This window comes from Myxocyprinus asiaticus, chromosome 6 (genome assembly GCF_019703515.2).
Source record: "Myxocyprinus asiaticus isolate MX2 ecotype Aquarium Trade chromosome 6, UBuf_Myxa_2, whole genome shotgun sequence".
Taxonomy (NCBI): domain Eukaryota; kingdom Metazoa; phylum Chordata; class Actinopteri; order Cypriniformes; family Catostomidae; genus Myxocyprinus; species Myxocyprinus asiaticus.
The window spans coordinates 43,250,352-43,265,059 of record NC_059349.1 but is presented as its reverse complement, the minus strand read 5'-3'; the positions used below and the strand labels follow the sequence as shown (position 1 = coordinate 43,265,059).

At 40.3% G+C, this 14,708-nt stretch overlaps 1 protein-coding gene across 1 annotated transcript; it reads left to right on the top strand.

The window, feature by feature from the left end:
* The first annotated feature begins 145 nt into the window (after positions 1–145).
* LOC127442665 (solute carrier organic anion transporter family member 5A1-like) lies at positions 146–13,310 on the top strand. Its single transcript, XM_051700857.1, has 10 exons — positions 146–1,188; positions 4,523–4,966; positions 6,952–7,084; positions 7,767–7,972; positions 8,256–8,420; positions 8,528–8,726; positions 8,828–8,987; positions 10,596–10,831; positions 10,910–10,974; positions 12,841–13,310. Exons 1-10 carry the CDS (start codon positions 813–815, stop codon positions 13,296–13,298), a joined length of 2,442 nt encoding a protein of 813 aa, XP_051556817.1. The 5' UTR covers positions 146–812; the 3' UTR covers positions 13,299–13,310.
* The last annotated feature ends 1,398 nt before the right edge of the window (positions 13,311–14,708 follow it).

Here is a 14,708-nt window from a genome sequence, read left to right as displayed (position 1 = left end):
GTGCTTCCATTATTTTTTGCCAGGGGTTGTATTTGCACACATAGAATAGGCAAAACGAGTTAAAATACGCACTCCCTTTTTTTCTGACAGAGGGGAACCGTGAACCGGAAGTTAACACTTATTTACATGCTCTTGCTGCGGTGCTCACCAATGCGCTTGGAGGCGATACCGCTTTTACCGTGAATAACGGACAAGGCTACCGTCCGCCGTCCAAGGACAAGTATATTTGGATCACACGACGAGGATCTACCCCGATGGTGTGTCTGATTGTCGCACGGAGAGGCGATCGATTACCGTTTAACTGTGCAAGATGGAATTAATCGGTGTTATTTATCTCCCGCAGATAACGGGACAGAATGCTCGTGTGTGATGCGGCCGAGCGCGAACGCTGCGCCGCTGCAGTATCCGCGCAGAGGCGCGTGAGCGCTCGGTCGGCGATTCTTACTCAATCAACGTGTTGTTTTAGTGAATATGTGTCATGGGAATTAAAATGGTGCTGTGAACAAATAGGGTGCGTTTACATTTGTTTTATAAAGCATATCTGTGTATACGTATCTATTAATGTGTTTTTGTTTCAATAAAATCACGGAGCCAGCGCAGAATAACTGCGTCTATATCGCGATTATTACGGGTCTGGACAGCCGGAGATTCAGCACTAACACTTGTTTTTTTATTTGGACATTATCTATAGAAAGGAAGTGGGTGTTACAGTAACATAGATAAGCTGTTGCTGGTTTATCTAAAAGTCTGTCATGTTGGTGTGTCAATCAGCGTATTTGCGCTAAACACAGGAGCTCGCGCTGCCCGTCAGTATGGCCTCCGGTGCTGGTGGGGACGCTGGGGTAGGGGACCGTGCACCCGTTAAACCGTTCCCGTGCTTGTGTGAGGAATCTACTCAGGGATTGAAATCTCAGAGCCTCCCTGTGCTCAGCGGTAGTCAGGCTCCGGAGCAGGAGGCGGATCAGACATTGCTCTCTGCCCCGTACAGCTCACCCCATTGCGGATCCCCAGTTCGTGATTCGGAGGGTCGCGGCACAGCTGCGCTCTTGGCGTTCCGGCTGCCGATCAGACGCTATGTGGACGTGATCCTGGCCGACTCACGCTGCTTCCTGTTCTGCATGTGTTACCTCACATTTATTCAGTCACTGATGGTGTCCGGATATCTCAGCAGCGTCATCACTACCATAGGTAACATACCTGACAACTGACCCGCATTTACATCACCTGTCAGATTATTTACCTCAATTTCCTCTACTCTCAATCTCATCTCTTCTTTCCTTCTTGTTAAAGGGATAGTTCACACAAAAATGTAAATTCTCTCATCATTTACTCACCCTCATTCCATCCCAGATGTGTTTGACTTTCTCCTGCGAAACACAACGATTTTAAGAAGAATATTTCAGCTCTGTAGTTCCCTACAATGCAAGTGAATGGTGACCAGACCTTTCAAGCTCCAAAAATCACATAAAGGAAGCATAAAAGTAACTCATATGACCCCAGTGATACAATCTATATTTTCAGAAGTGATTAAATAATAGGTGTGTCAGCCATGATATGGCACCCCTGGAGCAGATTGGGTCAAGGGCCTTGCTCAAGGGCCCAACAGTAGCATCTTGGTAGTACTGGGGCTTGAACCCCTGACCTTCTGATCTGTAACCCAGAGCCTTAACCGCTGAGCCACCACTGTGTGAATTATAAATCTAAATTTTCACTTACATATTCTAAAAGTGATAGTGGAGATTTATAGTTAAAAATAAAAAAAGGACTTAAATATTGATCTGTTTCTTACCCAAAGTGATTGCATTGCTTTAGAAGACATGGATTTAACCACTGGGGTCATATGGATTACTTTGATGCTGCCTTTATGTACTTTTTGGAGCTTCAAAGTTCTGGCCACCATTCAATTGCATTGTATGGACCTACAGAGCTGAAATATTCTTCTAAAAATCTTTGTTTGTGTTCAGCAGAAGAAATAAAGTCATACACATCTGGGATGGCATGAAAGTGAGTAAATGATGAGAGAATTTTCATTTTTTGGTGCACAATCCACTGATATATATATATATATAGAGCTAGATCACTGATGCAACAGGAAACTGCCAGCAGGAGGTGAAGCCACAGGAAGTGTTCGAGCGGCCATCTTGGTGTGCCCCAACTGTCATAGAGCCTCAATGACTGACTGCTGATAACGCTGCCTTTTCACTCTCTCCGACCTCTGGATATGGCAGTCGCATTTTTCCCTCTAGTGACAATCATGGTTAATGTTTAATTTGCTTGTTTTGGATTATTTTTGTTAAAGTCGGCATGAAACGGAAATTGCGACCGATTTTACTTCCGTATTGTGATGTATTTCCGAGTGAAACAGCTTATCAAACAAGAAACAAAATGTAGGGCTGGGATCTGAGTTTATCCATTGGTCGTTGATTGGATTGTGAAAATATGGGCGTTGCATAGCAGAATGGAGGAAGATCTGAATGCGAGTTTGCAGTGGACACACACACCCCTACCACCATGTTGTTCGTGTCAGAGCCGGTTATCGGTGAAATTGAGCAGTGATCAACACATTTATGAACAAACTGACAACATAAACACACAAGCACATCACGGTCTTTGCTTACGAAAAAGCTGTAGCTGTTGAAAAATGAGCGAGGTAAAAGATAACCATACTTTAACGTTTTGAATCACAATACACTAAATATAAAGGAAAAAAAAAAACACTTACTCGTGCTGTGCATCCCAATATAACTGCATTCAAAAATATAAATAAACTCCAGAGGCATCCAAAGCATTGTATTTATTAGTGATCACCTCAGCAATTCAGGCATGAAATGTCTCGAACACAACTGCAAATTCGCCTTTGTTTCTCCTCATTCGAAATGTAAATTCAAGCCAGCTTGAATTCAAATCAGATGAAAATACACCTTGCCATCTTCGCCAACATGCGATTGACGCTTCGTTCAACACTACGCAAGGTTGTGATATTTATAAGAAAGGCGCAGGGTTTAAGTGGACTAAATGATTGGAGAAGTCCTGCATACGTCACCAGAGAGAAGTCTGCTGTTTCACCGGAAGATGGAATTATTACATTTTGATTAAAGATTACGAAGTAAAAAAAAAAAAAAAATGTAAAAAAAGAAAATAGATAGTGTGAATTTTCATTTCATGCACACTTTAAGAGGGAAACGATATAAGCAATCGTGATGTCAGAGCATTCACCTGTCCCGGTGTGCATCTTATCAGTTGCAGCACTACGATCATCAAGGACGTGGCAAAACGCTCCACAAATTGTAATGTAAGTAGGAAAAGCTGTAATATGTCCTTGTTTTATGGTGACAACACGTCCTTTTTCCTCAGAGCGTTCTTAAAAAAGTCAGACCGGTATTTCTAAATCGCCTAAAATGCCCGGGATTTGCCTGTTTTCCTATTGAAGTGCTCTTTTTAGTCAAGAGTACTTCAATACAATTGAAGTCAGAAGTTTACATACACCTCAGCCAAATACATTTAAATTCAGTTTTTCACAATACCTGACATTAAATCGTAGAAAACATTCCCTGTCTAAAGGCTTGACATCATTTTCTGGAATTTTCCAAGCTGCTTAAAGGCACAGTTAACTTAGTGTATGTAAACTTTTGACCCACTGGAACTGTGATATAGTCAATTAAAATTGAAACAATCTGTCTGTAAACAATTGTTGGAAAAATTACTTCTGTCATGCTCAAAGCAGATGTCCTAAACGACTTGCCAAAACTATAGTTTGCTAATATGACATCTGTGGAGTGGTTCAAAAATGAGTTTTAATCACTTCAACCTAAGTGTATGTAAACTTCTGACTTCAAATGTACACGTCATACATTATGTGTGTTTGCCATTTTAACCTAGCGTATCAGTATAATAATCTTTGCTTTGCTTGTCTCCCTCATTCTCTGCGTGCCCGCTGCACGTGTGTGATAGAGAGAGGGAGAGAGAGAATGCATGATCTCAGGCAAGTGACCACAAGAAAAATTCACTTTTTAATGAAAACATTTACCATATGTGAAACAAGTAACTCTGAACGAACACTTCAATGTTGTAAATAAATATTTCTGAAAATGTCTGTTTGTATCTTACCTCAGTTTCATTGAACTTGTTTACATTCAGCTGATCTGTTCGCCACTGAAGTTTGTCAGAGGTACTGTATACGTTTGATATAGATATACATTACTCGCTCGGGCTTTCAAGAAACAATTTCCGACTTCAAATAAATTACATATGTATGACGTTTGCGTTGTAGGGATGTTCAGGCAGATTTTAGAAATACAAATCTGTTTAAATGGCCTGTTAAGTCAATAGGCAGAATGGAATGTTTGGGCATAGCAATATGGCGGCGCAGTGGCTTCACTGTTATGGCGTCATCAGCAATCCAGTTCTATATATATATATATATCAGTGGCACAATCCCTTTAACATTTCAATCTCATTCTATGGCATCATGGAAGTCTTACATGAATGTTGTCTCTGACTAAATGTGCCCTGTGTTTTCCAGAAAAACGCTACAGTCTTCGGAGCTCAGAGTCAGGTTTGCTGGTCAGCTGTTTTGACATTGGTAGTCTCCTCGTTGTGGTCTTCATAAGCTACTTTGGTGGACGGGGTCAGAGGCCACGCTGGCTGGCCGTAGGGGGCATATTTATTGCAGTGGGTGCCGCCCTCTTCTCCCTACCTCACTTCATATCTCCACCCTATCAGCTGGAGGAGCTGAACAGCACGGTAGGGGGTGAGGGGCTCTGTGCCAGTGGGAACAGCAGTGGACAGGAGAAGCCAGTGCTGTCCAGGTGCCAACGGGACCGAGAGGAGAGTGAACATGCCCTCTATGTGGCTCTGTTCATATGTGCTCAGATCCTGGTGGGAATGGGGTCGACTCCCATATACACACTTGGACCAACTTACCTGGATGACAATGTGAAGAAAGAGAACGCATCACTGTACCTTGGTGAGACAGTGTGGGGTTTCATTTGAGTGTAATCTGTGTCTTAGTTGCTGACTGATTGGGGTTTTTAAAGGTTGATGCAGATATTTAGATGGCTGATGGTGATATACAGTAATTAGAGGTCGACCGATTGTGATTTTGCCAATACCGATAACTAAGGTGGTGGAAAAGGCCAATAACCGATTAATCGGCCGATAGTTTTTTTTAAATCGATTTATAGAATGATCAAAGATTTCTTGTGTCTTTCCTTAATATGACGGGCACAGACATTGAGGCTACAAGAGTCCAAAATGAATAAAATCTCAAAAGCAGGTTATTGTGCAACCAAAATTCCAATAATAACCAGAAGAATAAAGATTTGGTGCATAACGTAACTATAAACAAGCCCGAAATACACTGGGGCCTTTTATTTAAAAAATGATAGAGACTTGGCTCTGTTATAATGCTTTATATGTATTATATATATACACACACACACACACACACACACAGCGCTGGAAAAAAATTAAGAGACCACTGCAAAATTATCAGTTTCTCTGGATTTACTATTTATAGGTATGTGTTTGAGTAAAATGAACATTTTTGTTTTATTCTATAAAGTACTGACAACATTTCTCCCAAATTCCAAATAAAAATATTGTCATTTAGAGCATTTATTTGCAGAAAATGACAGCTGGTCAAAATAACAAAAAGATATAGTGTTTTTAGACCTCGAATAATGCAAAGAAAACAAGTTCATATTCATTTGTAAACAACACAATACTAATGTTTTAACTTAGGAAGAGTTCAGGAATCAATATTTGGTGGAATAACCCTGATTTTCAATCACAGCTTTCATGCATCTTGCCATGCTCTCTACCAGTCTTTCACATTGCTGTTGGGTGACTTTATGCCACTCCTGTTGCAAAAATTAAAGTAGCTTGACTTTGTTTGATGGCTTGTGGCCATCCATCTTCCTCTTGATCACATTCCAGAGGTTTTCAATGGGGTTCAGGTCTGGAGATTGGGCTGGCCATGACAGGGTCTTGATCCGGAGGTCCTCCATCCACACCTTGATTGATCTGGCTGTGTGGCATGGAGCATTGTTCTGCTGGAACAACCAATCCTCAGAGTTGGGGAACATTGTCAGAGCAGAAGGAAGCAAGTTTTCTTCCAGGATAACCTTGTTCGTGGCTTGATTCATGCGTCCTTCACAAAGACGAATCAGTCCATTTCCAGCCTTGCTGAAGCACCCCCAGATCATCACCGATGCTCCACCTGGTTGTCTAATGGTTAGACGGAGACCTGGAGAGGCCTTCAAACCACAGTGTCTCGCACCCACTGTGAAATTTGGTGGAGGATCGGTGATGATCTGGGGGGTGCCAAGAGTGGCATAAAGTCATCCAACAGCAATGTGAAAGACTGGTGGAGAGCATGCCAAGACGCATGAAAGCTGTGATTGAAAATCAGGGTTATTCCACCAAATATTGATTCCTGAACTCTTCCTAAATTAAAACATTAGTATTGTGATGTTTAACAATGAATATGAACTTGTTTTCTTTGCATTATTCGAGGTCTGAAAAAACTGCATCTTTTTTGTTATTTTGACCAGTTGTCATTTTCTGCAAATAAATGCTCTAAATGACAATATTTATGTTTGGAATTTGGGAGAAATGTTGTCAGTAACACTTCTATTAATCGGTCAAGTTGGCAATTCAGATAATCTTAAAAATAAAAAAATATGGGCAGATTTATATCAGTTGACCATAAGTGTGTGTGTGTGTGTGTATGGGTGTGTGAATCTGTCACAAATGTAGAATGTGTTTGAAAGTACAGCTGAGTTTAGTTTTTGGACTATAACATCAGTTTTTAATCTGCTGGTGTTGTGGTTAACAGGTTATTTTTTGCCCTCTGAGGAAATTCTGTAACTAGGGTATTCTGTCATACAAAGTCTGTAATTGTCTCTTAATGAAGTAAGTTCTGTATTCTCTTTGTTTGTTTGTGTGTAGCTATCATGTATGTAATGGGAGCACTTGGACCAGCTGCTGGCTATCTGCTGGGAGGGATACTGATCGGATTCTACGTTGACCCCGGTACCAATGTCAATATTGACCAGAGCGACCCGCGTTTTGTTGGAAACTGGTGAGAACCTCTTTCTCAAATAACACACACTTAAAGGAATATTCCAGGTTCAATACAATTTAAGCTCAATCAACAGCATTTGTGGCATAATGTTGATTACCACTAAAAAAATTTTTAAAAAAAAAGCAAAAACTGAGGTTACAATGAGGCTCTTACAATGGAGGGCCAATTTTTGGAGGGTTTAAAAGCAGAAATGTGAAGCTTACAATTTTATAAAAGCACTTACATTAATTCTTCTGTTAAAACTCATGTAATATTTGAGCAGTAAAGTTGTTTTAATCATAATTATTACAGTCATTTTAGGGTTTGTTTACATTACATTGTCATGGCAACAAAGTTGTAAAATTGGCTAAAACTTTACACAGAAAGGATTTGTAAACAATTTTATCACACAAATCCTGTTAACATGCATATTGTTTACATCTTGTGGCTATACTTTTGAAACGGTAAGTATTTTAACGTTTACGAATTGGCCCCCATTCACATCCATTGTAAGTGCCTCACTGGAACCCAGATTTTTGCTTTTTTTAAAGATAAGGAGGGGCAGGTCAAAATAGATCTTTGTGGTAATCAACATTATGCCACAAATGCTGTCGATTGAGCTTAGCTTGTATTAAACCCGGAATATTCCTTCAAGCATAGTTAACAGCCCTGTAACTCTCTCTGTCTCTGTCTTTCTCAGGTGGAGTGGGTTTCTCTTGTGTGCTGTGGCAATGTTGTTGGTGATCTTCCCCATGTTCTCCTTTCCTAAAAAACTTCCACCGCGCCACAAGAAAAGTAAGAGGCATGTGAAAAAGAGTCCAGGCGACGTCTCCAGTGATGACGAAATGATGAAGGAAAAGAGCCAGGCTGTCTCCTCTTCTATGGGTTTTGGCAAAAACATCAAAGGTAAAACATAATGTCAAAACTTTGCAATAATTTAGGCTGTGGCCTAAAACAAAAAAATCCATGTCAGAGCCATGCCCAAGCAGTAAACGCAGTGAGCTGCGGTGCTCATACAGACAACTTGATTTTGAGTCCGGCTCACTACATTTCATGATTCTGCTCCTGTCCTGATCCTGAATGAATAAAAGTGGGACATCGTTATTTGTTTATTAAGTGCAGAAGGCTTCAAGTTGTCGTTCACAGATTAATTATAAATCTGTTCCTCTCTCTATCTTTATATCTCCAGATCTGCCAAAAGCAGCAGGGCGAATTTTGAGTAATGTGACGTTTTTGTTTGTGAGTTTGTCGTATACGGCAGAATGCGCCATCGTCACGGCCTTCATCACTTTCATTCCCAAATTTATTGAGTCTCAATTTGGTGTTCCAGCATCTAGCGCCAGTATATACACAGGTACATGCATACACACACAGTGACACAGTTGTCCATTTGATCATAGCACCCAGTGTGGGTGTGGAGATTAATGTCTGTGTTTATTAAATGCATCTTTGTGTGTGTAGGTCTGATCATCGTACCCAGTGCAGGTGTGGGTATATTTTTGGGCGGGTTCATCATCAAGAAGCTGAAACTGGGCGCAAGAGAAGCAGCGAAGCTGGCCATGATCTGCAGTGGCGTTTCCCTGCTCTGTTTTTCCACACTCTTCATCGTCGGCTGTGAGAGCATTAACCTCGGCGGAATCAATATCCCTTACACCACGGGGTAATGGAGAAAAAAACCATACACTCACACATATCACCTGCAGTAATCACTCTCCAGCAAACATGAGCTGCACTGAATGATGTTCGATCTGCATTCTGCAGGCCCACGCTGACTCTGTCTCACCGTAACCTTACGGGAAGCTGTAATGTCAACTGTGGCTGCAGGATCCATGAGTATGCACCTGTCTGTGGCTCTGATGGCATTACATACTTTAATCCATGCCTGGCTGGATGCAGCAACATCGCCAACCACACCTCAGGAGTAAGTCATTTTACATATCTGTCCACAGATGCCCTGCTGTACCTTCACACTGTAAAAGTCCTGAGTTATAAATATCAGTAGTAGGGCTCTCAATTGAACCTGCTAATGTACTGTAGTACAATTCATTATTTAAAAATGTAATACAAAATAACTCTGGTAATCACATCTGACCTGTATGTAAATTCCTACCATCAAAGGAAAAGCATGTATTTGCAAGTTTGTTCCAGCTGCAACGTGCATCGCCAAACCTCACTTAACCCTTTAACGCATACCTTGAGTCTTTAGTGATCTGGGACCTCATTCCACCCCCTCTATATCATCCATTTTTTGTCCACATCTATTTAGTATTCCTTAAGCTTTCTCTTATGAATAGTGTAACAAAAAAAAAAACAATGCAAAATATATATTATTATAACTGTTTGATTACTAAAAGTGTATAGGGTCATTAAAGACCCGAAGTATGTAATAGTGTTGTTTTTTGTACTTCCATAAATCATATTTGTATTATTTTTTCATATTTATATGAGTTTACTTTTACAGAATATATATTTCTTTGTTTATTACAAGACAAATGAGTACTATATTCTTACAAATGACCACTATATCACGATTGTTTTTCTGTGTGACAGTGACAAATTATCAGTATTCCATATGCATGTAAACACATATTATACATGCTATTTCTTACTCAAGGTGGCAGTGATGTGTCAGTGATTGACCTGATTTACATTTGACATTGCTATTTGATGAAGAATCAACATGGAAGTAAACTATAGCAAGTGTAACACATGAAAAGTATGATTTGGCGTTTGTCATTGGAGTGTACTACTGAAATTATGTTGTGTCTATTTAAACTCAAAAAGTGCCTGAGAAAATATAAATGTGTAGATTATGTGTTATGTGTAGCTCAGTATGTGTTTGACAGCCAGTTGCGTCTCATGAAATTTCAGTGTGGATGTAATGAATCCTGTTCTATATTTCTTGCATCATCTCTTTGATATATGAAAAATAAAACATCAAAATATATCAGATTCTATTCTATTCTATTATTTTCTAATTGTCTTGAAGATGTTTTGACAATTTGACACTATCTGAGTATTTTGTAGATCCATTTGCGATAGATATATACGTGCCGGTTTGTTAAAAACTAGAGTATGTAATAATGTTTGGTGAAACACCCATGCATTTAAGGGTTAACGAGAGCAAGCAGCACAGAATGAATAAGGAGCTGAACAGTCTACTTTGGACAGTTTGACAAATTCGACTGCAAAATGGCTTGCTGAGGACAGTGATAGGATTAAGTTCAATGATATGGAAATTAAATATAATGTACTGACTCTTAATTGCTCTTTTTGCATTCTCTATTCAACACTCATCTGCCACAATAATGTAATGGCTGTGAATTATATTCATTTGGGGGCTTTTCTCTGCAAGTATTGCAATCACTTTTTGATTCATTGATGCGATCATTTGTGATAAATTCGATTTTTTTAGTTTGCATGTAATGTCATTAAGTTTATTACATTTTAAATCAGTTGACAGCCATACACAGTACAAAGTTAGATGAAAATGGTGTATGAATAACACGTGTGTCTTTCTCCCTATCAGATCAGAAACTATTCGGACTGTGCGTGTGTTCAAAGCAGACAGGTGATCACGCCGTCAGGAGGGAACCACGAGCTGCAGGTTGTGATCGTTAAAACGTACCTGAACGAGAACGGTTATGCACTGGCAGGAAAGTGTGAACGCACCTGCGGAACGCTCATCACCTTCCTCATCTTTCTCTTCATCGTCACTCTCATAACTGCCTGCGCTCAGCCGTCCGTCATTATCGTTACGCTCAGGTCTGCCTCTCTCTTCGCTCATAGCAATTATCTCTGTTTTGCTCTTGTTCTAACCCCTCTCTCTTTTTTTTTGTACAGGTCAGTAGAGGAGGAGGACAGACCGTTTGCTCTGGGAATGCAGTTCGTTCTTCTCAGGACTCTTGGTAGGTTGTGCTGGAGGGGAAAAAAGTTATTCACAGATGCATCGATATTCTCTCTGAAATGATTCTACATTGATGAACAAAAATGTTGTATCGTAATTTTAAATTAAGTATTAACAATTCTGTTTATTGATAAAACATATGTAGGACAAAACATAGACATAAGCACTATGTGGTGTGCAATATAGCCTTCTGCATATATACTGTACACCACAAAAAGGTGCAAATAAACATACATGGGAGCCCTCAGTTTAATAGACAAGGCTGAACAAGTTAAAAACCAACTAGCGTTTTGTCATGAACTTAAAGGAACATTTTTTCATCATTTTCTCACCATCATGCCATCCCAGATGTGTATGACTGTTTTTCTGAAGCAGAACACAAATGAAGATTTTTTGGAAGAATATTTGAACTCTGTAGGTTCATAAAATGCAAGTGAATGGGTGCCAAATTTTGAAGCACAAAAAAGTACATATAGCCATAATAAAAGTAATTCATACGACTCCATTGCAGTGTTTCCCGTATATGTGTTTTGCAGCGGCGCAGCACCGCTATTACATTTCACAAGGTTCATTTAATATTCTTGAAACAACGTAACGCTTGCTAGCCCCAGTTAGCAGTTCAGTTTCTAAACTGCGAAAGAGACCCCGCCACACACACACACAAATACACGTCAAACTCCATTTTTTTGTTGCAGGCTCATGGATGTGCACCCAACAGCACCGCTGCTGAAAAGATCCTAGGGGAAAACTGCACTGGATTAATTAATGTCTTCTGAGGCGAAACGCTATATGTAAGGAGTAGATCAATATTTAAAACTATTTTTACAAAAAATTCAGGAGGGTCGAGGTCAAGCAGCCTCTCACGTGACGTAAGCGCATTTGCAAGTTCGCGCGAGAACTGATGTGTGAAATACGAAAAAATACGGAAGCACAGTGTTGTTCACAACAGAGGAGCATAGATACTCATACATAGATGCCTCATTCGGCTGGTTTGGATACGTCAACTGTGGTGCCAGCTTAGAACGGTCAACAAGGAGAGCTGTTTGAATTGGTTTGAATGCAAGTGAATGGAGAAGATGCCTCAGACTGAGCTCCTTGGTCAGACTGCTGCATAAACTGCTTTTGTGTGGAAACAGTATCGCGATAGGAGGTCCATAGGAACAGCTGCTAAAAAGGTATCTACGTATGAATATCTATGCAGAGGAGGCTTACGCAATTGTGTCATGTGAAAGCCAGTTTGAACTCCACCCTCATCAACGAGCTGGCTGGAAGCTAACATTTTTAATAAAAGTTTAAAATATTGATCTATTTCTTATACCTAGTGTTTCGCTTCAGAAGGCAATAATTAATCCACTGGAGTCGTATGCATTACTTTTATGATGGCTATATGCGCTTTTTTGAGCTTCAATTTGGAACCCATTCACTTGCATTTTATGGACCCACAGAGCTGAGATATTCTTCTAAAAATCTTCATTTGTGTTCTGCTGAAGAAAGACAGTCATTCACGCCTGGGATGGGATGAGGGTGGGTAAATAATGGGAGACTTTTCATTTTTGGGTGAACTATCCTTTTAAGGGAACACAATGCATTGAATGTGTTTTCCACTCTTGTATAAGGTGCATGACACCACAACACACTTTGTAATCAGCATTTGTGGCAGCATAACTGTATTTACACAGAAATCACATAGAGAATTTGTAATTGCAATGACTCCCTGAATTGAAATTGGTACGATTGTCAGGATTTTACAGAATTCACTTTTTTTTTTTTTTTTTTGTCTGTCACTGTCGTCTACTACAGCATTTAATTAGTCAGCTGTGCAGTTTGTGGAAATAATTTAAATATTTCTCTTTCTTTATCTCTTCAGCCTACATCCCCACTCCCATCTACTTTGGAGCTGTGATTGACACCACCTGTATGCTGTGGCAGCAAGATTGTGGTTTCCATGGATCTTGCTGGGAGTATGATGTCACTTCCCTACGGTTTGTTTACTTTGGGCTTGCAGCGAGCCTGAAGTTCCTGGGCTTCCTCTTCATCTTCCTCACTTGGTATTCTCTGAAGCGGCTTGAGGAGCAGACACATGCACACACGCATACACACACTCTTTCTTCACTGGACATGGTGAGCCACCTCATCTGCCACGCTGGAGGTCACAAAGGCCACGCCCGCACACGCTCCTGTCCTGTCTTCCTGCCGCGCCTACCTGAATACTCCCACGCTGCCATGCCAACTGGAAATGCCCTTAGCCGTGGGAACAGTTGCCCTGGCAATGGCCTAAAAGCAATAACTCCACCCATACGGTCACTTGAGAAAGTGGTAGTGTAAGACAAGTGGATGCATGCACACACACAAACATTTACATATACACTTAATCTCTTTCATACACAAGCATGTAAACTCATACATCATACAGTTATGAGGGAAGACTGTAAATGTAAACACACAACACACTGCTTATAGCCATTGCTGGTGCCTTTTTTTAATCACACACACAATTGTGACACACATTAACGCAGTAAGTTCGTAAAGCACTGATTAGTAATATAAGACTTTTTTTTGACACAATACCTCAGCAGGACAGATACCTCTGATTATTGTCATATATTGTACAAATTCAAACACACTTAACATAGTCATCTCCCCATACTGTTATATTGCTGTTTGTGCACATACTCATCTGCTCTACTCTTCTTCTATACAGCAGATTGATATATTTACTTGTTTACCTCAGTGATTCATCCTTTCGGTTTTGAAAAAGCGACGGGAAAAAGACTGCAAACTTTACTATGCAAACTTTTTCCCTAGCTCTAACACCACCCAGATCATATAAGCTCCTCCCAAACTGTGAACTCTCATAGCACTGGCTCCACCTAAAACATATTAGCCTTTCCTTACTCATAAACCCCTCCCACAGCACTGGCTCCACCCAAACCATATTAGTCCCTCCTGATTAATAACCCCTCCCACAGCATTGGCTCCACCTAAACCATATTAGTCCCTCCTGATTAATAACCCCTCCCACAGCATTGGCTCCACCCAAACCATATTAGTCCCTCCTGATTAATAACCCCTCCCACAGCATTGGCTCCACCCAAACCATATTAGTTCCTCCTAATTAATAACCCCTCCCACAGCATTGGCTCCACCCTAACCAAATTTGTCCCTCCTGATTAAAAACCCCTCCCACAGCATTGGCTCCACCCAAACCATATTAGTCTCTCCTGATTAATAACTCCTCCCACAGCATTGGCTCCACCCAAACCATATTAGTCCCTCCTGAATCATAACCCCTGCCACAGCACTGGCTCCACCCAAACCACATTAGTCCCTCCTGATTAATAACCCCTCCCACAGCACTGGTTCCATCAAAACCATATTAGTCCCTCCTGAATCATAACCCCTGCCACAGCACTGGCTCCACCCAAACCACATTAGCCCCTCCCACAGCATGAAACTTCCTTATTTTTCAGCTGTTTTCATTTATGGTGCTTTGAACTTTTGAGTTTGCAGCAGTCGGTGCAACACAAACATCTGTTAAAATAAGCTTCATTTGTGTCCTTTTTGTCATAATCAGTGTTGGGTAGGTTGCTTAAAAATAGTAATCCACTTCAAATTACTAATTATTTCTCTAAAATTGTTATCAGATTACTTTACTAATTACTTAAATGAAAAAATTATAAAATGAATAGTTACTTTCTAAAACACTTTTCTGCTCAACAAATTCAGAATAATGTC

What these genes read in the sequence shown, in the direction of transcription:
- LOC127442665 (XM_051700857.1), top strand. Translation starts at nt 813, where the DNA reads ATGGCCTCCGGTGCTGGTGGGGACGCTGGGGTAGGGGACCGTGCACCC. An exon ending in GAACGCATCACTGTACCTTG is followed by an intron (nt 4,967 to 6,951) that starts GTGAGACAGTGT and finishes GTTTGTGTGTAG; the next exon opens with CTATCATGTATGTAATGGGA. An exon ending in CCGCGTTTTGTTGGAAACTG is followed by an intron (nt 7,085 to 7,766) that starts GTGAGAACCTCT and finishes TGTCTTTCTCAG; the next exon opens with GTGGAGTGGGTTTCTCTTGT.